Here is a 25,746-nt window from a genome sequence, read left to right on the forward strand (position 1 = left end):
CCACGCATCGCTGCTTTCCCATGGGAAAGTTGGTTGGACTTTTATGTCTCTGCACAGACTGAAGCCTTTTTGCCTCTTCATTCACATATTTCCCTTGGTCTCTGACTTGGTGAACAATGGTCTCAGAGCCTCTTCATGCTCCGTCTCCAGAGTCAGGGCTGAGCTGCACCGTCATAGAATATAGAATGAACTGAAAACTCCCAAATTAGACTTTGCACAATGGTTTCAAAAAATATGAACAAGGCACTGACTACAACTGAAGCTTTTTCTACTAAGGCACTGTTAAATGTCTTGGAATAAATGCTTTTCATGTTCCTACTTGAATTGAGCTTTCCTTGACAATGTGTGATCTTGAATGTGGATTGTCCCAAGGATTCTCTGTTGTTTGATGAATTGAAATGAACTGCCTCATGGACAGGACTCTCAGAAATATATATATTTTTTGTCTTTAATTAGGCTTTCCTGTTGAAACAGTTAAAATAAATAAAAATAAATGTGGGGAAAATTCTGAAAAGAGGCTAGAGAAATGTGGGGGAATGCAATGGTCTCAATGCTAAATCAACTATTCATTAGATTACAAGCAGGCAGTACATTTGTGTGGATTATAATTGAGATATATCTCCTTTCACATTTATTCAGGCTTGGGTTTGGGCACAAATCTCAGATAATATTGCAACATGGTATAGTAGCATTACAAGAGCGGCAGGATCAAGTTACAGAAGGTACCGTCTGTGTCACTTCTGTCGACTTAAGGACTGAAACAACTGTATTTTAACGTCTGTATTTACAAGTGGACAAGTGGATCCTGTGTGCATTGACTTGGATCAGAGGGAGCCTGAACATTCATGAGGCCAGGACGTGTGCAATGCATCCCTGTCTCAGCCACCACCAGCACGCATTGGGGAAATACTTATTGTTCTGACCATGCTGTTTCTGCATTCTGCAGAGACTGCGGAGACGTAAAACCAAGGAAGCAAAGGAAACTCATTACTCTTATTTATTCAGAGTGTGAGTCTGCTGAATACCAAGAAAAGCCTACATCAGTCAGTACATGTAAATCAACAGTCTACAACTATTATAAGTCTAACACAGTTATGGTAATTATCAAAACGAAAGTTAAAGAAATGACGTGTTTTCAAAGAAGGGAAACTGTTGGAAGACAGAATGTGGAAGAAGATATGGATTGATTTTGTTTACCTCTGTGATTGTGTCGGATGGAGACAGGAAATAATACTGACACATAGGAAATGGGCTGATGCTCTAGATAAGGCCAGAAAATGGCTCCAGGATTGAAAACAAGCCCACACTGGAGTGGCCCCATGGTCATCAGAAAAGGAATGACGTGTTTATGTTGTTTACACTGTGGAAGCTCACAAGAACGGTAATGACTAATGTGTGTTCAAATTTAAATTTGACTGTGAAAACTCATTTGACTACGGTTTGTGTTTCATAGAAGTATAAATTGCACAAAATATATATCTGCTCATTCATTCAAATAGATCATATGAACATTTGGCGTCATATCCCTCAATTGTCCATGTTCCATCGTAGAAAAAGATTCAATTGTAGTTATCTGGACACTGTTTTGAAGACGTTTTGATTATATTTTGTACATTTACTATGTTATGAGTGTAGGTTTTCACAATTTGCTTGAAGCCAGATCACAATTTTGATTTCATCTCGACTGATAGGTTCTGTATCTTTAAAGTGCTTTAGAGACGTTAATAATGTAATCTGCTTCTTCTGAAAGTTGACACCTCACATTGATTTGTCACTCACTCAACTCGAGAAATCTTGTTGTTGTTGTTGTTGTTGTTGTTTTATGTCGGTTGGCATCCGAGTGTTGCATTACCGCCAGACTTTATTCCTCAGACGTTTCGTAGTCCTCAGACTCTGTCGTAGTCCGTAAAAGTACTCCTCCCATTGCTTTGGTTGTTGTTGTTGTTGTTGTTTTATGGCGGTTGGCATCCAATTGTTGCATTACCGCCAGACTTTATCTTTTAGCAGACAGCTGCATTAAATAGGGGTTTCAGAATTATGGGAAATGATGACCGTGTTGCCCCGACACTGCATTCTCTTAGACTTTATTCTCTTAGACTTTATTCTCTTAGACTTTATTCTTTAGGCTGTATTCCTTAGACTTTATTCTTTAGACTTTGTTCTTTAGACTTTATTCTTTAAACCCCCTCCTTCCTGTACCTCCGTCACCAACAGAGACCCACCGCTAATGCTGATGCTAACGCTAATGATAATGCTAAGACCACGGCATGAGAGGAAATGTTCCATCAAAATAAAAGAGGAAGAGGAAGTGAAGGCATTCATTGCACGCCTGCAAGCCAATTGTGAAAATACACAATATCTGCAATGCACTTTTTTTCATGGCGTCTCGAGGAGAATATAATCCATGAGTTTCAAACAAATCAGACAATGTTGAGTTTTTCACACAATGGGTAGGGGGCGCTATAGAGTAAATTTATTACATGGTATTAATTATTTCCAGTCAGACCATAAAAACGCATTAGTGAGTGAAATATGAGCTCCGTAGATCAATTCCTTTAGGCGTGACTTGTCCTTTAAAAAACAGGAAATAAAGCCTTTTTTGGGGCGTGTTACGCAGAGACCGTAAGGAATATATTTTTTTTCCCCAAATATTTATTCAATATCAATGTCTTTAGATGCAAAAAGTGTTGTTTTGAGTTGGATCGAACAAAAAACCTAGGACAAGTACGATTTTGGAAAAAAAAAAGGTGCCACTTTGATTCAACATGGCTGACTTCCTGTTTATCATAGAGCACTGCTGCCAGGTGTGTTTTACTCGTCAAAGGTTAAAGGTAGCTCTATCACTGTCCCAAGTGTCATGTGCCTAGGTCAAAGATTAAGAGTTTTATGTTTTTTTCTTTTTTGAACTAGTCGGCACTTTTGCGACGGGCGTTCTCGCAAGCTCCATTTTATCCGAGTTCGGGCCGAGCCGATCGCGTCTATGTCCCCATGTGGGACATTCAGCAATGTTCAGGGGGTCAAAAATGCCCGAGTTGTGGCAAAATGACCATGATTAATAATAATAATTAAAGCTGTGGTAGCAGCGATGATGGCTCTTGCCACCCGCGCGACCACCTTCCCGCCCGACCGCCTTCCCGCCCGACCGCCTTCCCGCGCGACCGTGTTTTGATCGCAATTGCCCCGACGCTGCATTCTCTTAGACTTTATTCTTTAGACTTTATTCTTTACACCCCCTCCTCCCTGTACCTCTGTCACCTAGCAACAGAGATCCGCCGCTAATGCTGATGCTAACGCTAATGCTAAGACCGCGACACGAGAGGAAATGTTCCATCAAAATGATGACGCGTGCTTGCCCTTATGACGCGGTCTTGCCTCCACCGATAGAGGTGGGGGGTGTTGGAGACTGAGCCGAGGATGAGGAGCAAGAGGATGTTCTAACGCGCTTTGACTTCATGGGCCTAGAAACACCAAAGTGATGGAAGAAGGACTTCTAAAGGATAAAACGACAAAGACGTCCCATGACCTCATGGGCTTTGTAAAACAACAAAGACGTCCCATGACCTCATGGGCTTTGTACTTCCAAAGCACCGAACGTCAAAGAGGGAGAGGAAGATGAAGAAGAGTCTCCCTGGAATAAAGCCGGTTGGTCTCTGGCTTTACGGACTACGACAGTCTGAGGACTACGAAAAGTCTGAGGAATAAAGTCTGGCGGTAATGCAACAATTGGATGCCAACCGCCATAAAACAACAACAACAACAACAACAACAACACAACAACTATTCTAGTCACAAAGACATATCATGACCTCATGGGCTTTGTAACACCAAAGCAATGGGAGGAGTACTTTTACGGACTACGACAGAGTCTGAGGACTACGAAACGTCTGAGGAATAAAGTCTGGCGGTAATGCTACACTCGGATGCCAACCGCCATAAAACAACAACAACAACAACTACGAAACGTCTGAGGAATAAAGTCTGGCTGTAATGCAACACTCGGATGCCAACCGCCATAAAACAACAACAACAACAACAACAACAACCGCCCGTCAGTTTGGAGATTCGAGGAAAGGAGATAGTCTGTATCAGTCTGTAAACACTGCGGGAATCAATCAAAAAAACACTCTGGGTACATGTATGAAGCACAAATAGCAATGTAAGAAGGTTAAAAGCTCTGAAAAGTCGATTTTGCATGTTATGGGACCTTTGAGGAAGGAATATCTTTTTTTTTAATATATATTTTTTTAAATTTCAATGTCTCTAGATGCAAAAAGTGTTGTTTTGAGCTCGATCGGACAAAAAACCTAGGACAAGTTCCTATAAGTGATCTGTTCTTCTGTATCTACCTCTGTATCTACCTGCGTTGCACCAATGAAATTTCCCCATGTGGGACAATAAAGGAATATCTTATCTTATCTTAAGTACGATTTTCGCGGCGCCACAGAGTTTCATGTTTTTTCTTTTTTGAACTAGTCGGCACTGTTGCGACGGGTGCATATTCGAATTCGGGGCCGAGCCGATCGCATCTATGTCCCCATGTGGGACTTTTCATCGATGTTCAGGGGGTCAAAAATGCCCGAGTTGTGGCAAAATTACCATGAATAATAATAAGAAGAATAAGAAGAAACCAGGCGAGAACAAATAATATATCTTTTGAATAGGAAAATGTCCTCAAAACGTCACATATAACAGAAACTGAACTCCATGAATATACGAGACAGGTGCATCCTGCTATAACCATGTTACCATGTTATCCGGCTAGTGCAGTGACACATGCCTTAGGCAACTCCCTCTACTGTGTCACTGTGTCACGATGAAAGCCCCATTAACCTTCATGCTTAGTGACCACATCTCTTCCTCAATCACACACACAATACCCAAATGATTCATATTATGAGCAGAGGCTGTGAATCATGACTCATTTCATACACTTCAATATCCAAAAGCAAAGTAGATCACAAGGAAATGGTTAAAGTCACAGAAAGCTCTATTATTTTAGACATTTCTCAAATAAATCCAGCCAATTAAGTATCAGTATTTTTGGTCGCTTTAAACAAAAGTTAGGAAAGGCTAAGATTTTTTTTAACTGTATCATTCAGCAGGGTAGGGAAGGTAGATAACACAAAATGTATTTTAAACTGACGTGCAAAACAATGTAATCTGATGACAACATTACAGAGGCCTAACACATCCACCAGCATCAAAAAATGCAGCCGGTGACTCCAAACTGGATAATAAAAATGTGTATTACAGAGAGAAGGTGAGAGTATCCTCAGTGGCTCTTGGAACAATGGTGTGGAAGGAAGTGAAAAGAGACAGGACATCCTACAGCGGCTTCTCTGACCTGCCTGCAGCTGCCCACACCTCACTCTCTGTATGCATTTGTCACTTTTAATAAAGGACCAAATCATCACTGCAAATAAACAACTATAACTGTTGACAACTGTTGATGTCACAGATAAGTATAAACCCTAAATTCTCTTTTATCTTTAAATATTAAGTTTTAACCTTTAGGTGGTTTCTTCTAGAGAGAGGAATAGTGTTACAAACATTCGAACAATGCATGTTTCCTTGCTTAACTATGGTAAACAAACCCAAAAAAAAGTAAACTTTGGTTTGGTTGTACATGTAAACTTTGTGTTTTAGTTGTATATGTAAAATTTGTGTTTTAGTTGTACATGTAAAGTTTGTGGTCATACATGTAAAGTTTGTGGTCATACATGTAAACTTTGTGGTCATACATGTAAACTTTGTGGTCATACATGTAAACTTTGTGGTCATACATGTAAAGTTTGTGTTATGGTTGTACGTGTAAACTTTCTGTTATAGTTTCATATGTAAATTTGTGTTATGGTCGTATGTGTAAAGTTTGTGTTATATTATGGGTGCACATGAAAACGTTGTGTTTTGGTCGTGAATGTAAACATTGTGTTATAGTTGTACTTGTAAACGTTGTGTTATAGTTGTACTTGTAAACGTTGTGTTATAGTTGTACATGTAAACGTTGTGTTATAGTTGTACTTGTAAACGTGTTATAGTTGTACATGTAAACATTGTGTTATAGTTGTACTTGAAAACGTTGTGTTATAGTTGTACTTGTAAACAATGTTATAGTTGTACATGTAAACGTTGTGTTATAGTTGTTCTTGTAAACAATATGTTATAGTTGTACATGTAAACGTTGTGTTATAGTTGTACTTGTAAACGTTGTGTTATAGTTGTACTTGTAAACGTTGTGTTATAGCTGTACATGTAAACGTGTTATAGTTGTACTTGTAAACATTGTGTTATAGTTGTACTTGTAAACGTTGTGTTATAGCTGTACATGTAAACGTTGTGTTATAGTTGTACTTGTAAACATTGTGTTATAGTTGTACTTGTAAACAATATGTTATAGTTGTACATGTAAACGTTGTGTTATAGTTGTACTTGTAAATATTGTGTTATAGTTGTACTTGTAAACGTTGTGTTATAGTTGTACATGTAAACGTTGTGTTATAGTTGTACTTGTAAACGTTGTGTTATAGTTGTACATGTAAACATTGTGTTATAGTTGTACTTGAAAATGTTGTGTTATAGTTGTACTTGTAAACAATGTTATAGTTGTACATGTAAACGTTGTGTTATAGTTGTTCTTGTAAACAATATGTTATAGTTGTACATGTAAACGTTGTGTTATAGTTGTACTTGTAAACGTTGTGTTATAGTTGTACTTGTAAACGTTGTGTTATAGCTGTACATGTAAACGTTGTGTTATAGTTGTACTTGTAAACATTGTGTTATAGTTGTACTTGTAAACGTTGTGTTATAGTTGTACTTGTAAACATTGTGTTATAGTTGTACTTGTAAACGTTGTGTTATAGCTGTACATGTAAACGTTGTGTTATAGTTGTACTTGTAAACATTGTGTTATAGTTGTACTTGTAAACAATATGTTATAGTTGTACTTGTAAACGTTGTGTTATAGTTGTACTTGTAAACATTGTGTTATAGTTGTACTTGTAAACATTGTGTTTTAGTTATACTTGTAAACGTTGTGTTATAGTTGTACATGTAAACATTGTGTTATAGTTGTATTTGAAAACGTTGTGTTATAGTTGTACTTGTAAACAATGTTATAGTTGTACATGTAAACGTTGTGTTATAGTTGTTCTTGTAAACAATATGTTATAGTTGTACTTGTAAACATTGTGTTATAGTTGTACTTGTAAACGTTGTGTTATAGCTGTACATGTAAACGTTGTGTTATAGTTGTACTTGTAAACGTGTTATAGTTGTACATGTAAACATTGTGTTATAGTTGTACTTGAAAACGTTGTGTTATAGTTGTACTTGTAAACAATGTTATAGTTGTACATGTAAACGTTGTGTTATAGTTGTTCTTGTAAACAATATGTTATAGTTGTACATGTAAACGTTGTGTTATAGTTGTACTTGTAAACGTTGTGTTATAGTTGTACTTGTAAACGTTGTGTTATAGCTGTACATGTAAACGTGTTATAGTTGTACTTGTAAACATTGTGTTATAGTTGTACTTGTAAACGTTGTGTTATAGCTGTACATGTAAACGTTGTGTTATAGTTGTACATGTAAACGTTGTGTTATAGTTGTTCTTGTAAACAATATGTTATAGTTGTACATGTAAACGTTGTGTTATAGTTGTACTTGTAAACGTTGTGTTATAGTTGTACTTGTAAACGTTGTGTTATAGCTGTACATGTAAACGTTGTGTTATAGTTGTACTTGTAAACATTGTGTTATAGTTGTACTTGTAAACGTTGTGTTATAGTTGTACTTGTAAACATTGTGTTATAGTTGTACTTGTAAACGTTGTGTTATAGCTGTACATGTAAACGTTGTGTTATAGTTGTACTTGTAAACATTGTGTTATAGTTGTACTTGTAAACAATATGTTATAGTTGTACATGTAAACGTTGTGTTATAGTTGTACTTGTAAACATTGTGTTATAGTTGTACTTGTAAACATTGTGTTTTAGTTGTACTTGTAAACGTTGTGTTATAGTTGTACATGTAAACATTGTGTTATAGTTGTACTTGAAAACGTTGTGTTATAGTTGTACTTGTAAACAATGTTATAGTTGTACATGTAAATGTTGTGTTATAGTTGTTCTTGTAAACAATATGTTATAGTTGTACTTGTAAACATTGTGTTATAGTTGTACTTGTAAACGTTGTGTTATAGCTGTACATGTAAACGTTGTGTTATAGTTGTACTTGTAAACATTGTGTTATAGTTGTACTTGTAAACAATATGTTATAGTTGTACATGTAAACGTTGTGTTATAGTTGTACTTGTAAACGTTGTGTTATAGCTGTACATGTAAACGTTGTGTTATAGTTGTACTTGTAAACGTTGTGTTATAGCTGTACATGTAAACGTTGTGTTATAGTTGTACTTGTAAACATTGTGTTATAGTTGTACTTGTAAACAATATGTTATAGTTGTACTTGTAAACGTTGTGTTATAGTTGTACTTGTAAACATTGTGTTATAGTTGTACTTGTAAACATTGTGTTTTAGTTGTACTTGTAAACGTTGTGTTATAGTTGTACATGTAAACATTGTGTTATAGTTGTACTTGAAAACGTTGTGTTATAGTTGTACTTGTAAACAATGTTATAGTTGTACATGTAAACGTTGTGTTATAGTTGTTCTTGTAAACAATATGTTATAGTTGTACTTGTAAACATTGTGTTATAGTTGTACTTGTAAACGTTGTGTTATAGCTGTACATGTAAACGTTGTGTTATAGTTGTACTTGTAAACATTGTGTTATAGTTGTACTTGTAAACAATATGTTATAGTTGTACATGTAAACGTTGTGTTATAGTTGTACTTGTAAACGTTGTGTTATAGTTGTACTTGTAAACATTGTGTTATAGTTGTACTTGTAAACATTGTGTTTTAGTTGTACTTGTAAACGTTGTGTTATAGTTGTACATGTAAACATTGTGTTATAGTTGTACTTGAAAACGTTGTGTTATAGTTGTACTTGTAAACAATGTTATAGTTGTACATGTAAACATTGTGTTATAGTTGTTCTTGTAAACAATATGTTATAGTTGTACTTGTAAACATTGTGTTATAGTTGTACTTGTAAACGTTGTGTTATAGCTGTACATGTAAACGTTGTGTTATAGTTGTACTTGTAAACATTGTGTTATAGTTGTACTTGTAAACAATATGTTATAGTTGTACATGTAAACGTTGTGTTATAGTTGTACTTGTAAACGTTGTGTTATAGCTGTACATGTAAACGTTGTGTTATAGTTGTACTTGTAAACGTTGTGTTATAGTTGTACTTGTAAACGTTGTGTTATAGTTGTACTTGTAAACATTGTGTTATAGTTGTACTTGTAAACGTTGTGTTATAGCTGTACATGTAAACGTTGTGTTATAGTTGTACTTGTAAACATTGTGTTATAGTTGTACTTGTAAACAATATGTTATAGTTGTACATGTAAACGTTGTGTTATAGTTGTACTTGTAAACATTGTGTTATAGTTGTACTTGTAAACTTTGTGTTATAGCAGTACATGTAAACATTGTGTTATAGTTGTACTTGTAAACATTGTTATATTGTTGTACATGTAAACTTTGTGTTTAATGTCGTACATGCGAGCTTGTGTTTTGGTTGTCCATGGAGGAGGAAGCATCTGTGCTCTTGTTGACGTGCATGTCCCAGATGCACAGGGCTAATCAGTGGTCATCATGCAGCCAGCGAGGACACTTTTGAGAAGGATTATGATTGTTGCACTTGTGTTATTCAGTCAACAGGAACACATTTTCTAAAGCCTCAGCATTCCATGTGAGTGTGTACGTGACCGGACCATCTAAAGTGAAGGCTTATAATGAGGCTTCCAGATGCAATTTTTAATTTTTATAGTTTTTCAGTTTGAAGACACACAAAACACAACAACAGGGGGACACGACCTGGAGCACTACCCTGCCACTACCCCTTTCCAAAATCAGTGAGTGAGTCAAGTGATTGTTAATTTTGATTCTTAATATTGGACCATCGTAGAGGGTCCCAATATTTTTCATTATTAAATCATCTATTTTAAATTTGGTTACTGCACTTTAAATTTGGTTACTGCACTTTAAATAGATTAGTCCAGCTAACAGAGTCAAAAGCTTTCTCAGCGTCCAGACTTCTTATTACTGCTTTGGTTTGTTGTTTCTTTATATGGTTCATATGTGTAAATATCGTCTTCTGTTATCTTGTGTTTGTCGTTTGTTAATAAATCCTGTCTGATCATCATGAATAAAATTTTGAGCATTTGTTCCTTTCTTTTGGGACATAAATTTGTCTATTTGAGGCACAGTCAAGTCGGTCCTTCCCTTCTTTAGGTATTAACAATATGATGGCTTCCTTCCAACTCGGAGGGATCTGAGCTTTTCTGGGCCCAGTTAAAAGTTGATAAAAGCAAAGGAGTAAGTGTGTGTTTAGAGCTTTATAGCACACTGAGGTAAACCAGTTACTCCCTAGAAATGTATTGTTTTTTTAGTCTTTTGATTGCATTTTGAATTTCAGTAGTTGTTATTTCAGCACACAATTTTGTGTTTTGTTCTTCGGTCATAGCAGGTAAATTGAGAGTGTCCAAACATTTTTGCATTTCTCAGTCTTTGTTTCCTGATGTTTGGAGAAAGGATTCAAAACTGCCTTTGCTGCGTCCCAGAGGATGGGTGAAGAAACTTCACCATTGTCATTTTCCTCTATGTACAATGTTCTTTGTGATAATTTTCATTAATTGTGGGTCATTAAATCTCTCATTAAAGTGCATTATTTTTTTGGTTATTTTCCAAATCTACAGTGGTGTAAATAGGAGCATGCTCACTTAAATCTATTGTACCTATGTGTACCTCAGTAATTTTGTTGAAAATAAAAAGTAGTCGGAAAAATGTGTATATTGGCGGACATTAGCCTCTCTCCAGATATTGATCAACTCTATCTTATGTATTAATTAACAACATTTATCATTTATAGATTTACCAGCACTTTGTGAACTTGAGACATCCAATGTCAGCTGAACATGTAAGTTCCAGTCGCCGCGAGGCTTTAAAATGTGAAGCTTAAAGATTATGTTAATTAATTTGACCAAAATTAAGTCCATACAGTGATTTTATTTTGTCCTAGGGGACTTCATACACTAACATTGCTTAACATAATATTTGTGTTCACCTTGTGGATTCTTCCACACATGCATCACGCTCTTAAATTAAGTTTTGCTCTATTTCAGGACAAGCAACTCAATGCAAGTAATGTAGAATTGTTTTGGCTGAGGGCTACACTTGTTAATGTGAACTGTTTTCAGTGATTGTCTGCTTTTGATGCATAGCATGAACAAGAACCTGCTTGAAAACAAACTAGAAGCATTTTAACCTTTTTTTTCCTGTATTTAAAAAAAAAAAATCTAATGAAGTACACATTTACAAAGACAGGCTATGTAGTGGGTTATGTAGTAGTATCATGGTTGATCTTGAAAACCATAAGATTACCGATTCATTAAAAACAGTCAAACAAATGATCATTGATGAATTAATAAGCTGTGTATAGAATTTACTGGAAGGCCATTTTATCTCATTTTACATAGATGTTTCAGCAAATGTCACACACATCTGCCCTAGGCATCGTTTGAGTGGGCTGAATAGTGTCCAGAGCATTCTGGGATGTAAACAGTACGGTTGTGGCTAAATTGTGCCAAGATCGTGCATCCCATAAATAATCAGTGCAATTAGAAAAGGTGTGGTTCTGCTTTTATCACTACATCACAGAGTAGAGCGGGGTCACATAAACTGGGACAGATGAGGATGTGCTTTATTTAAAATCTCAAGGAAAATACATCATAATTACAGAGACTTTAAGTGTGTCATGCAGAGGATATGTATGTAAGGTGAAATCAGGCAAAAAGGAGGTCCTCAAAAAACACAAACAGACGGAGCTGAGGGAACATTTCAACAGCAGACTGGACACAATAGAGCATTTCAACATGTGCTCTAGTCCTTGACAGTATCCTGTAGGTGTGTGTGTGGCAAAAAGGGTATAGAGTTAAAATCGGTGACGCTCACAAGGGGAATGCACCCAGAGGTTGCTTATGGGTAAAGAGAAATGTTTTCTCTCGAGATTTTATCGGATAAACATTACAAGGTGTGCCAAATGGTTTGAAAGAACATATATTTTTTAAATAGTATGTAATTGTTTTGTATTATTATTTAAAAATGGATTTGTATGTGGACCAATGAAAGTCTGATGGCCAGAAAGATCAAGTGAACCGTCTTTATTGCGCTGTGCCAGTGCCACACGCGCTAGCCCCCGCTGCTCTTCTCTGATTGGCTAAACCAAAGATACGGCGATCGCTGATTGGACCAAAGTTTTAGATTTTAGCAGCTGTCTTTAGAGTGCAACACTTTAAATGGAACGTTCACCTCAGTGAACCCAAACTTCAGAAAGCTGACCGAGGAGAGCGCAGCTTCATAGCCAAGAGATCAGACGGAGGTGAACCATGCTCGCCGCGTGCCTGGAGGTCCTCGGTTTGGCCCTGTGTGTGGCCGGTTCTCTGCTGGTGATGATCGCCTGCGGGCTGCCCATGTGGAAGGTTACCGCTTTCATAGACTCCAACATTGTGGTGGCTCAGACCATTTGGGACGGTCTTTGGATGTCCTGCGTGGTTCAGAGTACGGGGCAGATGCAGTGCAAAGTGCATGACTCCGTCCTGGCCCTCACTCAAGACCTCCAGACGGCGCGCGCACTGACCGTGATCTCGGCCGTGCTCGGGGTGGTCGGGCTCACCGTGACCGTGGCGGGAGCACAGTGCACCAACTGCCTCAAGGACGAGATGGTGAAGGCCAGGGTGGTGAACGCTGGCGGAATCATCTACATCGTCAGCGGGCTGTTCGTGCTCGTGCCTCTCTGCTGGATGGCCAACAACATCATCGTGGACTTCCACAACCCGCAGATCCCCCCGTCCAAGAAGAGGGAGATAGGAGCGTCCATCTACATCGGCTGGGCGGCCACGGCCCTGCTGCTGCTGGGGGGGACGCTTCTGTGCAGCTCTTTCACACAGGGCGTCAGAGGCACGTACCCGATCAAATTCACACCTACCAAACCCATCTCAACCAACGGAGGCTTTGATAAGAAGCACTATGTATAAACTTTAACCTATGATAGAGGACATTTGTTTTTGATAAGGTGTTGAGCTGAAACATCTCAAACATGGACATTATAGTGTCTGAATGCGCTCGTGTGGGTTTTCTCATCAGCAGTATGCTGAAATCACATTTTAAGCGGCTAGTCTACTATGACATTTAAAACAATAATTTCCAAACGAAAAATGATAAACAGTAGCCACCGGCGGAATAGGCCTAGACAAATAATAGTGCAGTGATAATCTGACATCTGCTGTTCAGTTGTAGGGTTTGGACGCATCTCCGCTCCCCATTGTAACTATTGTTTTACTTGTCCCACTGGACTCATTTCAGCTTGGTTCCCACAGTGCGCTACAGCTGACCCTGAGGCCTGGTCAGACTTTGTATACAGCCGGTGTAATGAGGAGGAAGGACCATGTACATTTTTACTCTGTGTTTAATGTTGCTTGTTTTGTAATAAAACCTTTTTTTCTAATAAACTATCAACTCAATTATAGTTCAATTTTTGTAATGGCCAAAATCACAACAGCGGTTGTCCTGGGGGGCGACAGTGAAAAGGGAATAAACAATGTGCATAAGGACTTGGCAATGTTTAAGGGTCCCCTTTCCTTAGACCCCCCTTCTCGGCCAGGAAAAACTACAAAACCTTCTTGTGTGCTTTACTTTAATACACCAGTCAAAATTAGAGCATTATTGTGAAGTTCAGTTGATTATTGGGTGAGTTTCTGTTCTCTAGCTATTAAGAGAAACAAAAGCAGAGCATCAAGTAATATCTGATGATGTAGTCATTGAGCGCCTGGTCACTTGTGCAAGCACCAAGAGTTCCATCAAGAGACATGACCTGTATCTAGAGCATTAAGACCTTTATCCTGGACCAGAAGTACGTAAGCAATTTGATACACAGACAAATATTTTAGCTTAATTTATAATTCTCTGCCAATAATTTGTATTTAGATTTCCAGAATGTAAAATTCTGAAAAAACAAAAAGATTCTCCTAGAATGCCTTTCCAAACACCTAGGCAAACTGCAATTTCTGTTTATTACAAAGTATAATATTAACATTATTATAAAAATCCTTATTGTCATTCACCAAACACTTTAAAAGGCACAACATTGCACTCTAGTGGTGACATGTAGGCATTTTCAACCATAGTATTTACTGGTAACTTACTTTTATAGAGCTCAGAATTGAAGGCTGGTGAAGGCCAGGTGCAAAATGTCCATAGGGTTACATTAGAAAAAGGGTCATGAAACAACCCGATGGTACAGTAAATACATTCGTCACCAATGGTGAATATATTCAACACACTGTAATAAGTTAATGAATGAATGCTGCGTTTAGTATTTTAGCATATTAAAAACTCCATTGGTGTAACATTTGGCTGATTGAAAATGCAACACAAGGCCTATATGACCATACAATCCAGAGGTCTATTCTTGAGGCAAGAATGTCCTTGAGTTCTCAATCAAATATTAATCCACAATCGTCACCAGGATGTTGGTTTGTGATAACAAATATCATAAATTAACCTATAAACCAATTTATTTACAATGCACTTTTACAGGTTCCACAGAAGCTTTTTAAATTATTCAGTTATTGAATGCTTTCCGATTACAAATCACACCCAGTCTCACCATTGTTATTGTTTGTATTCTTTCAGTATCTGTCCTGCGATTACCAGCCTTTGGATCTCACTCGTGCCCTCATAGATTTCTGTGATGCGAGCATCTCGATAGTGTCGTTCCGCTGGCATGTCGTTAACATAACCCATTCCACCCAAAATCTGGATTGCCTAAATGTGAAATTACATACACTGTATAAATCAAACTGTTTCATTTCTGGCTGGGACCAAAATTATATATCCTTTTTTTCTCACCTGATGTGAGCAGAAAGTTGCAGCCTCTGATGCAGCTAGCTTAGCCATTGCGGCTTCCTATGGAAATTAAAAAAGGGCCGTCAAAAACATATTGATGCGCAGTTTCTCAATGAGACTCATGTACCTTTGTGTAAGCTTTCTTGGAATCTCTGAGAAGTGCCGCTTTCCATGTGAGCAGACGCGCACTTTCAATGGCTACAGCCATGTCAGCAAGCTTGAACTAGAACATTCAAATATTTGTTTGCAATAAATAAAAGTATTAGTACATATTATTTAAAAAAAATAAAAAGTTTTGGTTTTATATTGATTTACTAAATAAACACAATAACGTCAAAAACATGTTTTTGACGCTTCCTTACCTGTATTGCCTGCAGCCGGCCGATGGGTGCTCCAAATGCAGTACGTTTGTGTGCATAGTCTGCAGCGCAATCTAGTGAAGCCTGAGCAATACCCAGAGCCTGGGCTGCTATTCCTATACGTCCACTGTCAAGGGTTTGCTGCATTAAGTCACACAATATGTTATCTAAGGTCTAAAAAGTGATAGAATTGTAAATGAATGATTTTAGTTACCATGGCAATCTTAAACCCAGCACCACGAGGCCCCAGCATGTTTGTGAGTGGTACCCTGCAATCCTCTAGGATAATGTTGGCAGTTGATGAAGCTCTAATTCCCAGCTTATCTTCCTTCTTCCCAAGAGACAATCCTGGGTGAGGCATCGGGACGAGGAATGCACTGATACCCTGAGATATTGCAGACAGAATTTTAACTTCAGGAGTAGGCACAAAGGGGACAATTACAGAACATGTGGATAAATGTAAATGAATATTATTATTTTTTTAAATGTCATGCCTTATGTTTTAGTTTCTTATCGGTTGTGGCAAATACTACAGTAGCTGAAGCATCCCAGCTGTTGGTGATCCAGGCTTTAGTGCCGTTAAGCACCCACTCTTCTCCCTCTTGGTGTGCCATTGTAGAAGCAGCACCCGCATCACTGCCATTACCTAGAATCAAGGACAAGTGTAATTTTAATGTATATATTCATATGTCCAAATAAATGTCTCCCCATGATCTGGAGAAGTAGTGTAACTACAAAAACAATGAAACATAATTACCTGGCTCACTAAGTGCAAAACAGCCTACTTTCTCCCCTGTAGTGAAAGGTGATATCCACTCCTTTTGCTGCTCTTCAGTTCCAAATTTCAAAATTGGCCCTATGTAAAGTGACTAGCAAGATGAAAGATTGGGGACAAACGTTTAAAAGTTTAAAAGAGTACACACATGTGCACACAGACTATATTCTTACATTATTGACAGAGACGACGACTCCAGTGCTGGCGCATCCTCTGCTGATTTCTTCCATGGCCAAACTGTACGCAAGATAGTCCATTCCAGCTCCACCCAGCTCCTCTGGCACTTCAATAGACATTATACCCATTGCACCCAACTCATGGATCTAGAGGTGAACATTTTGATTTAGCGTTGCAACAGTGTCTAAACACTTTTATTATTATATTTATTTATTGTTCGACAAAGAGGGTCTTGACTTTTTTACAGTTATGAAAGGCCTTCATTCATTCCCACATTGAGACTTTTAGGTAATAAGATTATTTTGTGGAGCCAATCCCTAACAAAAATGATGAGTTTCAACATTTGTGGATCATAAGTTTTAACATTTCTAAATCTCAATCTCCCATAGGTTTAGACACCTGGCCTCCATCTGAAATTATCACAATATCTATTTATAGAATGTGAAAACAACCAAAAATACTTTTTTGTTGACAGTGTTCATCTTTGTAAAACACAGATACATACATTATATACATATATATATATATATATATATATATACACATTATATATATATATATATATATTATATACATTATATACATTATATACATATATATATATATATATATATATATATATATATATATATATATATATATATATATATATATATATACATTATATACATTATATATATATATATACATATACATATATACATATACATATATACATATATATATATATATATATATATATATATATATATATATATATATATATATATATATATATATATATATATATATACACACACATACATATATAACAGTTAGATATACTTGTTTGACTGGGTAAGAATGCTCTTTGTCTAGTTTTGAAGCAATGGGGAACAGCTCTCGGTCAGCGTAATCTCTGCAGGTTTGTCTCAGGATTTGATGCGTCTCTGGTAACTCTGCTAACTGAGACAATCTCCGACAGCCATTTGCACCTAAGGCAAAAACTGTGGAGAAAACAAGGAGTTATTGCACATATACCGTTATTAAAATGCATGTCTTTCTTCAGAAAAAGTGCTATCTGGATCTTCCCAGCCCTATTCTTTTATGATAATAACAATACACTACATTGCATTGTATAGTTCACGACTAGCTGTCATTTCTGAGTAATAAGAGCCAGCTGAGGCCACAAATTGCCCAAAGCAACCAGAAGGGACACAAGGTTATAATGGGCTCAATCATTCACATGGTTCATGTTATGTCTAATTCAATGTGATGGAAAGGCATTTGATATTAGACGCCAAAGAACTGCACATTGACTAAGGTTTGTATAATAGTTACGTTGCTGCAGATGTTATAATTTCCTTCCATGTCATAATATAGGTGAAAGGTCACCACTAGTCACCTTGTTTGGAAAGAAACAAACTGAAACACAAAGATGTGTAGTATTATATTTGGTAAACAAATTATGAGCAGCTTGAATTATCTGCACGTAACTAACAAAGATTTACATGTTTTACAGACTATTATGGTCACTGCTCGTGGTAATATTGTGTATCCCCAGGCAACCTCGGGTGCAAACTAAAGTAATTTTGCTTGCTGTGAAGAGGGAGTATGTTTGATATAATATTGTTAGATATATGTGACGGATATAGCTTTTTTATGTTATGAAAGGTTTCCCGAGCAAACTGTTACATAGCCCCGGCTATGCTAACCAAACAAATGTAGCCCTATGCTAGCCTGAGGACGTCCAGCTAAAGTTATGTCTAAATTGAAACCGATTATTCAATACTACGAGATCATTATTCATTCAGCTAACGTTTACAAATCACACACTGAGTATGGTTGACACGCACCTCTTCTTGCTTTAAAAAGCGCCGCCATAGTTCTCACTAACAGCACACGACCAGAGCCCGTGAAGTAAACTGCTGCGTTTGAGTGCAGTCGGAAACACTACTGACATCCCAGGCTTATGTGTACCTCGTCTAGTATGTCAGTTCAAGTTCAGAGAATGTGAACTTATGTTTTTATTTGTTCACAAATTAAACAATAATACAATTATATAAAGTATGCGTCAGTGCCTTTTGTCAAAATAAGTGAATAATGTATTCCCATAATTAATGAAAATGTAAAACTTGAGCTCATCCAAACAAGAAGATCTTTAATAAAGTCTATCCAGCCATGATTGATTGAGATTTTTCACAAGATGTTTATTTTTAAGCACCAGTGGATAGATATATCATTGGTCCTGCAAGAAATTCAGGCATAAAAGTCACTTAATGTTGTCCAGTGTATTGCTCTGATTCTGTCTTTCCTTTGGGATGGAGCAATGACAATAAAAGCTTTAGGAAAGAAATGGTGAAAAAGCCTTTGAAGAAATAAAAATATTAGGGAGCTGGAGACAGGACACCAGACTGCCTGAAGGTGTCACATTCACTTGCTGGCAGAGGTGAAGGTGAAGCATCCTCTCTGGTGGAACTGCATGTCCCTGATGCGACGCATGGACTGGATCTGGGGCTGGAAAGCGCAGAAGTCGTTGTAGTGTCTGTAGTCACCACACTCAAACAGGTACTGGTAGCCTCTGTAGCCAGGGTACTGATAGCCCACCCAACTGTGTTAAACAGAAGAGAAAAATAGGTTAGTTTTTTGGGACTTTTTGTCTCTATAAAACGTTGTGACTGATTTCGGAATTTGTGTATTTTAGTGACTTTTTCGTGATTGGATTTTCTGTCATAAATTGATTACCAAATTTCCAAGTTACTGTGTCTGTATTTTCCATAGATCAACAAACCTAGACACAGACACAGAAAACACCATGCAGTCAGCCTTCAACCTTGTGATGACATGGCATGGGGGTTTTCATAAACCACTACATTGTAGAGACATTCCAGGCCTGCAGCTTCCTCTAAAATAAAGGTCTACACAACAAATATTGCACAGAGTTTGGCCTTTATAAGTATGAGTTTCCAGGCTGTGTGATAAAGCCTTTTCTCATGGTCAGACTGTTTTAAACAGAGGCATGCTGTTTGACTTTTGTGAAAATTAGCAGTTTAAGCAGTATGCACTGCAATAATCACGGTTTGTGTGTTTGTGTACTTACGCTCCTCCAGGCACCCTCACGCTGCCCACTCTGTCACAGAAGCCGTGCGCCCAGAGGGTGGGCACATCATCCTCCTGGATCTCCATCTTGTTGCCCTTGAAGTCGGAGAGCTCATACAGGCAGATCTTGTGCTCCATGCTGTCCTGTGGGATCAGACAAATGTCAAGGTTTTAAAATTAGTTTTGTGATAACAATGTAACATAATATATATATATGATGATACTAAAAACATATACCATGCGGATGGGCCTGAGGGACATGAGGCAGTCGCTGCGGTAGGAGTTGCTCCAGGTATCCCAGCGAGGATACTCTCCCTTCTCCAGGATAAACATCTCCCCACGGAAGTTACTCTGCTCAAAAGCAACAAAGCTGGAGAAGAAGGGGCACCCGGTGCAGTGGAGGCATAAGTCAGAGGAGGACAAAAAAGGGAAGATATCAAGAATATGAGTGATTGGTATGCAGATAGACTAAGTAAACCTGGGGGATGTGCGTGTGTTTGCTTACGGGCCACACTCCACGATGATACTACGCACTCTATCCATGCCACGGTCACACATGTTCATGCACTCATTCTGGACTTCAATCATCCTGCCCTGGAAGTTCTCCTGGTCGAAGAGCATGATCTACCAGGGAGAGATACCAAATACTCATCAGCGGATAACAACACATTTTAATACAAATGAAACCACCTGGATACATATATAGGAAACACTTATTTTAATTTCAAGTCAGTTGTTGCTAATTAAACAGTACGTTTGTGTTTAATAAATTACAAGTAAAGTCTAATTAAAATCCATTGACATTTAGGTGCCTATATACTCACCCTGTAGGATCCCATTCCAGGGTCTCCGGTCTTGGTGGCCTTGCTGGAAGCAGCTGGAGCAGGGGTTCCTTTGTCCTTGGCATCAGTGCCCTGGCTGGAGGCGGACTTGGCAGACTGAGACATGGTATGGGGCTCAGGAGAGTCTGACATAAAACAAATAGAGGCAAAGTATGAACGAACAGAACAGGGGGAGTTCATGATGTTTTTAGGATTTTAACATTTGAGCTTTGGGTTTTGATGCCATTATTATGGCTACTTTCCCGGTGGAGTTTCAGTATGGGCAGTCACTCTGCAGTACATAACTACACGCAATATACATGTTATGGCGTGTGTCTGCATGTATCCTTACCTGCGTTAGTATAGCTTGTAGTGCCGTGTTAGAGTGGCTGGCTCGTGCTGGTCCCTTCAACCCACTACACAGGCTTTTATACTCTGGCAAAGGCCAAACCTGGAGGCTCAACGCACAATAAAAAGGCTCTCGTCATCATAGTGGCCAGCATCAAAGCCACGGGTCATCATGAAGCCTAGAAAACACTGCTAGCCTCTCTCTGGCAAGCCTGTAAGCATTTCATTGTCAAAAGAAACCACTGAGTAAAGCATTTCCTCCATGTGTGGCAGGGCTCAAGCCGTATGCTATAGAGCATGTAAAAAAGTGGAATGTATAGGTAATCCTTCTTCTCTGTCACCACCACAACTAATCTTCTACTATACTAGCTTAGGTTTGAAATAAACTTTGTTCCATAATAGAAATGTATATCCCAACATCTAGACAAGCAGCCATAAAGTGTGTTTGTCCATTTTGTCTTTTATGTTGCGCTTCCCCTATATTTTCCGAACCGAGTCTTTACAACGGTAACATGTTTCTTTAACAATTATGAAATAACACTGTGTTAAAGACGTCTTTAAAAAGTATTTGATTGCACACAAACCCCTGTATCATATGATAAGAAATAATTGTCATTTCATGTCTGGGTTAATCTATTTTGTTATGAAATGTTAACCATTCTGGGTTTTTGTTTATCACTGCACAAGAAAAGCCTACTTTTTCCCCTTAATATATAACGAGAACTGGGAAAACATTTTATTTTTACAAATTGAATAAGCATTGATAATAAAAATAATAACAACATTATTATTATTATTATTATTAATGTTATTATTATTAATAAGATAAGATAAGATAAGATATTCCTTTATTGTCCCACATGGGGAAATTTCATTGGTGCAACGCAGGTAGATACAGAGGTAGATACAGAAGAACAGATCACTTATAGGAAGTCTGAAAAACACTTTCAGTAGAAGATCTCCTATAAATAAATAAAAACTCCCATAGACAAATAAATAAATACCATTTCATGTTATTAATAATAATAACATGCTTATTATAATAATAACATGCTTATTATTGATTAACAATAATAATAATAATACAATTATTAATATTCACTTTATGCAGAGGAAAAAGTACAACGGATAAGCAAATTCATTACTAAAAGACAGTTATGAAAACTAAAGTCTCATAAATAATTTACTTCCAATTACTAAATGACTGGTGTCCTGCTGCAATAATGTGAGGTTTGCACTTCTACCCCAGTACAAATTAATGCCACTTTTGTTATGAGTGACAAAGACTAGGCCCCTCCCTGCTGCTGACCCGGAGCTTTCAGCATGGCCTCTTGCCAGGGGAGGCTTTAAAAGGGTGGGGGCGCGTGGTTGCTCTCACTCTCACAGCAGGACATCCCCAGAGCATCAAAGCAAGGTGAGTCCCTGTCCCACAGACAGTACAGGCATCTGCCCCAAACACAGGAACCTTTCGATGTCTATTCCCTGTCAAAACTAAAGATTGTGGAGATAGATTTTTATAAAAGAGGCTACCTATGCTACATATATATTTTTAACGATATACATCTTAATCAGGTAAATCAGTCATATTGTAACACACACCTCTACAACTACATTGTGTCGTTTGCAAGCCTAGATTTCAATTATGATTTATCTATTTCTTTCAGACAAGATGACTCACCATTGTACCAAGTTCTCCGGCCACTGGAAGGTAAGTTTGAGCTTTAAACAGTGTTACATTTTACAGTTAAACATTTGACCAGCCGTGTTGATAGTGTTGAATGCTGGTATAATCTAGAAATAAGTTTTGTCATCTGAGAATATTATTTAATATGCGATCCTCTTGTTCAAATCATCTAGATAGAAGCTTTATCTTATTTCTTTAAAGTAGATATAATTAGTAGTCCTACAACATACCATTTGAGTGAATTAAAGCTGTACATGCACATCTATTCCAGATCATCGTCTACGATGAGGAATGCTTCCAGGGTCGCCGCCATGAGTTCACTTCTGAGTGCTGCAATGTGATGGAGTTTGGATTTGAGAGTGTGCGTTCCCTAAGAGTGGAAAGTGGAGCGTAAGTACTGTACAATACATAAACAATATCAACAATAATGTGTAATGTAGAACTTGAAGGTTCTTAATTGTGTAGTCTTTTCCTTCATAATGCAAACAAGCCTCTTGAGACAAGTAATGAAAGAGTGTTTTCATTAATGTTTTCTTCAGCTGGGTGGGTTATGAGCATGCCTCCTACCAGGGACAGCAGTTTGTGCTGGAGAGGGGAGAGTATCCTCAGTGTGATTCATTTGGTGGAAGCAATGCCTATCACATCGAGAGAATGACCTCCTTCAGACCTATTGCCTGTGCTGTGAGTCAAACATTCCAAATAAACATCGAATAATCTATAGTATCTAACCTATAATTCTGACATTTATGTTTTATTTTTTGCAGAACCACAGAGAGTGTCGTATGACTATCTATGAGCGTGAGAACTTCCTTGGCCGCAAGGGTGAGCTCAGTGACGATTACCCTTCCCTCCAGGCCATGGGCTGGTGCAACAACGAAGTTGGCTCTTTCAAGATCCAGTCTGGAGCGTAAGCGTCCTCACTAAATACAATTGTTTTCTTTTATTTTTTGAACTTTTAGAAATAATAGTAAATCTCTTTCAGAATATGTTTTAATGTGTTCCATTTATTTACAGATTTGTGTGCTACCAGTACCCTGGTTATCGTGGATACCAGTATATCATGGAGTGTGATCGTCACTGTGGAGAGTACAAACACTTCAGGGAGTTTGGGTCCCACTGCCAGACCCCTCAAATCCAGTCCATCCGCCGTATTCAGCAGTAACCACATATGCAAAGCCTTTTCCCTTCTCTTTTGACCACTGCTGCTTCCAAGTGCTGAATAAACTGTCTTTCTTAAACCCTATTCCCTTTTACCAATGTATTTGTTTTACATTGAAAAAACAACACTTTTTTAAACTTTAAAGTAAAAACAATGATGCTGTACAAAACATTAGCCAAAATGAAACCAATTTTGAATGCTTAATCTTATAATATAAAATACATTTATTAAGTAGGCATACGAAGTGTTAAGCTATTGATTTATTTGAACACCTTTATATATATTATATGGGTTTCTAGACAAGTGCACATGCCGTAGGCCTCTACTGACCGCATTACAGGAGGAAGTCATGTTTGGCCCTCCATGGTTTGGCCCTAAATTTACCAACTTTATTGCATTACCACAAATGACCAAGGGAAGGCGGTGTAGTCCCATTAAAACTACGAGTGACGCATTGAGCTCAGTGTATACCAGTATTTATTCAATTCAATTTCATATTCAATGTCTCGCAGTCTCGGTATTGGTGGAAACTTAAAGCAACATTATGTAACTTTCTGTATGTCACCTGCATCATTTTATGGAAATAGAAAGCTAAAACCACACTTCTGACCATTCGCCATGGAGATAGATAGGGCAGGCCAACGCGTCATGGTATACTGTGGGAAATGATTTCCAAAGAAACAACATTTCCATGGAAACAAGCAGGATGGTGGGGATGTAAACCTGCTTCAAGTTTTCTGTGCAATTAAAATACACGTTTTAGTAAAAAGTTACCTTCTGGGGTTTAAAGCTACAGCACAGTTTCTCTTCTCACAAAATCTCTTGATTTTTAACTACTACTACTACTACTACTACTACTACTACTACTACTACTACTACTACTACTACTACTACTACTACAACAACAACAACAACAACAACAACAACAACAACAACAACAACAACAACAACAACAGCAACAACAACAACAGCAACAACAACAACAACAACAACAACAACAACAACACATTACCCATAACAGAGGCCTCCCTTTCAACCCGGGTTCAGTTTCTGAAAAAGATCCAGTCCGTGTTTTGCAATTCTCCACGTCGCAATGAGAGGAAGTTGAAGCACCAAAAAAGCCCAGGCAGGAGGCATGTGCACACCATGGTGACACTGCACTCCAAAATACTGACATGACTATAATACTCACTGTACTAAATGTATTGTCCTTGTGATCTATAAAGGGCGCTTATTACTTGCCACTCAGCGTCTGTTTATTCAGCCCCTTTAAAAACACCACATTCAACTCACAGATCGTGCGTCTTTTGTCGGACTGTGAGAGAAGAGTGTTGCCAATCCTCCCATGGTTTAACTTGTTTGTTCACTTTAACCACGACAAAAGGGTGTCTCGGTCACAAATGAGCAGTGTGCAGCCCAGTTCCATCATCTCGCCGTGAGCCCTCCCCTCGTCCACCGTCAGTCTGCGCCACCATCAGCTCAGAGGTGCTGTGCAAAGTGTGCATGGTCTGTGGGCGAGCGGGGACTGTCTCTGGAGCTCTGGGACAAGACACGCACACATGGATTAACTTCGACTTTTTGCAGTCTTACGCCTTTTTCCACCTAGACTCGCTCTAACTGCTCTGGGAAGGGTACACACACTTCCCCTTTTAGACAGGCCACTTAAGTCGCCTCCGCTAGCGTTTGAACCAACTAAATCGGTGCCTGAAATCGTGCCCGTGCTAATCTCCCCGTGAGTGCTAATGCTTTCGAGCAGCGAGGCACACCGGAGGCTTCTGCGGGAGCTGAAGCGCGTAGACGCGCACAGCGACTGATCCGCACCTCGCGCTGAGTTAGCTACGGGCTAACAAGTCTCATTTTGCTAGCAAGTCTCGTCGAAGCTAACGTTAACTAGCACATGAATCTAACACCAGACACACCGAGGGGAAAACGGCCCTGCTCTGGATGTGTGGATTTTACTTTCCCTCGTAACCAAGAATAGTTGTTTTTTCCCCCTCTCTCAGCTGTTTTTGGTGCTAGATCACCCGATTCGCTTCATCTTTTCGCCGACGTTTTTAATGATTGATGAGCCGATAAGGAACCTTAACCATTACACAGGAAGCGGCGACCACGGGAACATAAACAACTGCAGTGCGTGGATTTCTGGGGCTTCAATCATGACTCTCTGGGCCACTCTTTTTAGCGGTGCGTGTGCGGGTTTGCTTCTGACGTGTGTCGAATCTGTGGCTCTTTGAGGGGAGAAAACACACGGAGCCCAGTCACTTTAGAGGAGAGTCGTCGCCCAGCATCGCTTAAGTTTTTTC

General features: G+C 38.3%; 4 protein-coding genes across 4 annotated transcripts; 2 read left to right on the forward strand and 2 right to left on the reverse strand.

Moving 5' to 3' along the window:
• The first annotated feature begins 12,496 nt into the window (after positions 1 to 12,496).
• cldn5b (claudin 5b) lies at positions 12,497 to 13,201 on the forward strand. The gene has a single exon (XM_072454220.1). It carries the CDS (start codon positions 12,525 to 12,527, stop codon positions 13,170 to 13,172), a length of 648 nt encoding a protein of 215 aa, XP_072310321.1. The 5' UTR covers positions 12,497 to 12,524; the 3' UTR covers positions 13,173 to 13,201.
• A 1,099-nt stretch (positions 13,202 to 14,300) lies between these two features.
• acads (acyl-CoA dehydrogenase short chain) lies at positions 14,301 to 18,277 on the reverse strand. Its single transcript, XM_072454219.1, has 10 exons — positions 18,189 to 18,277; positions 17,179 to 17,339; positions 16,350 to 16,499; positions 16,159 to 16,270; positions 15,896 to 16,047; positions 15,616 to 15,786; positions 15,405 to 15,542; positions 15,170 to 15,265; positions 15,046 to 15,102; positions 14,301 to 14,961 (listed from the first exon to the last, which is right to left on the reverse strand). The coding sequence occupies exons 1-10, from the start codon at positions 18,214 to 18,216 to the stop codon at positions 14,809 to 14,811; spliced, it is 1,218 nt and encodes a 405-aa protein (XP_072310320.1). The 5' UTR covers positions 18,217 to 18,277; the 3' UTR covers positions 14,301 to 14,808.
• Positions 18,278 to 18,475: 198 nt separating this feature from the next.
• Positions 18,476 to 20,763, reverse strand: crybb1 (crystallin, beta B1). Its single transcript, XM_072454222.1, has 6 exons — positions 20,605 to 20,763; positions 20,256 to 20,398; positions 19,937 to 20,055; positions 19,669 to 19,801; positions 19,433 to 19,575; positions 18,476 to 18,943 (listed from the first exon to the last, which is right to left on the reverse strand). Exons 2-6 carry the CDS (start codon positions 20,376 to 20,378, stop codon positions 18,766 to 18,768), a joined length of 696 nt encoding a protein of 231 aa, XP_072310323.1. The 5' UTR covers positions 20,379 to 20,398; positions 20,605 to 20,763; the 3' UTR covers positions 18,476 to 18,765.
• A 1,131-nt stretch (positions 20,764 to 21,894) lies between these two features.
• cryba4 (crystallin, beta A4) lies at positions 21,895 to 23,527 on the forward strand. The gene is made up of 6 exons (XM_072454377.1): positions 21,895 to 22,014; positions 22,265 to 22,308; positions 22,556 to 22,674; positions 22,824 to 22,965; positions 23,049 to 23,191; positions 23,299 to 23,527. The coding sequence occupies exons 2-6, from the start codon at positions 22,270 to 22,272 to the stop codon at positions 23,444 to 23,446; spliced, it is 591 nt and encodes a 196-aa protein (XP_072310478.1). The 5' UTR covers positions 21,895 to 22,014; positions 22,265 to 22,269; the 3' UTR covers positions 23,447 to 23,527.
• The last annotated feature ends 2,219 nt before the right edge of the window (positions 23,528 to 25,746 follow it).

The sequence above is a fragment of the Eucyclogobius newberryi genome, unplaced genomic scaffold (genome assembly GCF_026437365.1).
Source record: "Eucyclogobius newberryi isolate DKJ021-1_F unplaced genomic scaffold, fEucNew1.0.hap1 SCAF_2, whole genome shotgun sequence".
Classification (NCBI taxonomy): Eukaryota; Metazoa; Chordata; class Actinopteri; order Gobiiformes; family Gobiidae; genus Eucyclogobius; species Eucyclogobius newberryi.

Bases quoted from the DNA above. Each gene is read 5' to 3' on its own strand.
- cldn5b (XM_072454220.1), top strand. From the start codon at position 12,525: ATGCTCGCCGCGTGCCTGGAGGTCCTCGGTTTGGCCCTGTGTGTGGCC.
- acads (XM_072454219.1), bottom strand. From the start codon at position 18,216: ATGGCGGCGCTTTTTAAAGCAAGAAGAG. The intron at 17,340-18,188 runs GTGCGTGTCAAC...TTTTCTCCACAG, and splicing joins GCTTTTTAAAGCAAGAAGAG to TTTTTGCCTTAGGTGCAAAT. The intron at 16,500-17,178 runs GTATATCTAACT...GTTCACCTCTAG, and splicing joins ATTCTTACCCAGTCAAACAA to ATCCATGAGTTGGGTGCAAT.
- crybb1 (XM_072454222.1), bottom strand. From the start codon at position 20,378: ATGTCTCAGTCTGCCAAGTCCGCCTCCAGCCAGGGCACTGATGCCAAG. The intron at 20,056-20,255 runs GTGAGTATATAG...TCTCCCTGGTAG, and splicing joins CTGGAATGGGATCCTACAGG to ATCATGCTCTTCGACCAGGA. The intron at 18,944-19,432 runs GTAAGTACACAA...TGTTTAACACAG, and splicing joins GTGAGGGTGCCTGGAGGAGC to TTGGGTGGGCTATCAGTACC.
- cryba4 (XM_072454377.1), top strand. From the start codon at position 22,270: ATGACTCACCATTGTACCAAGTTCTCCGGCCACTGGAAG. The intron at 22,675-22,823 runs GTAAGTACTGTA...TGTTTTCTTCAG, and splicing joins CTAAGAGTGGAAAGTGGAGC to CTGGGTGGGTTATGAGCATG. The intron at 22,966-23,048 runs GTGAGTCAAACA...TATTTTTTGCAG, and splicing joins TCAGACCTATTGCCTGTGCT to AACCACAGAGAGTGTCGTAT.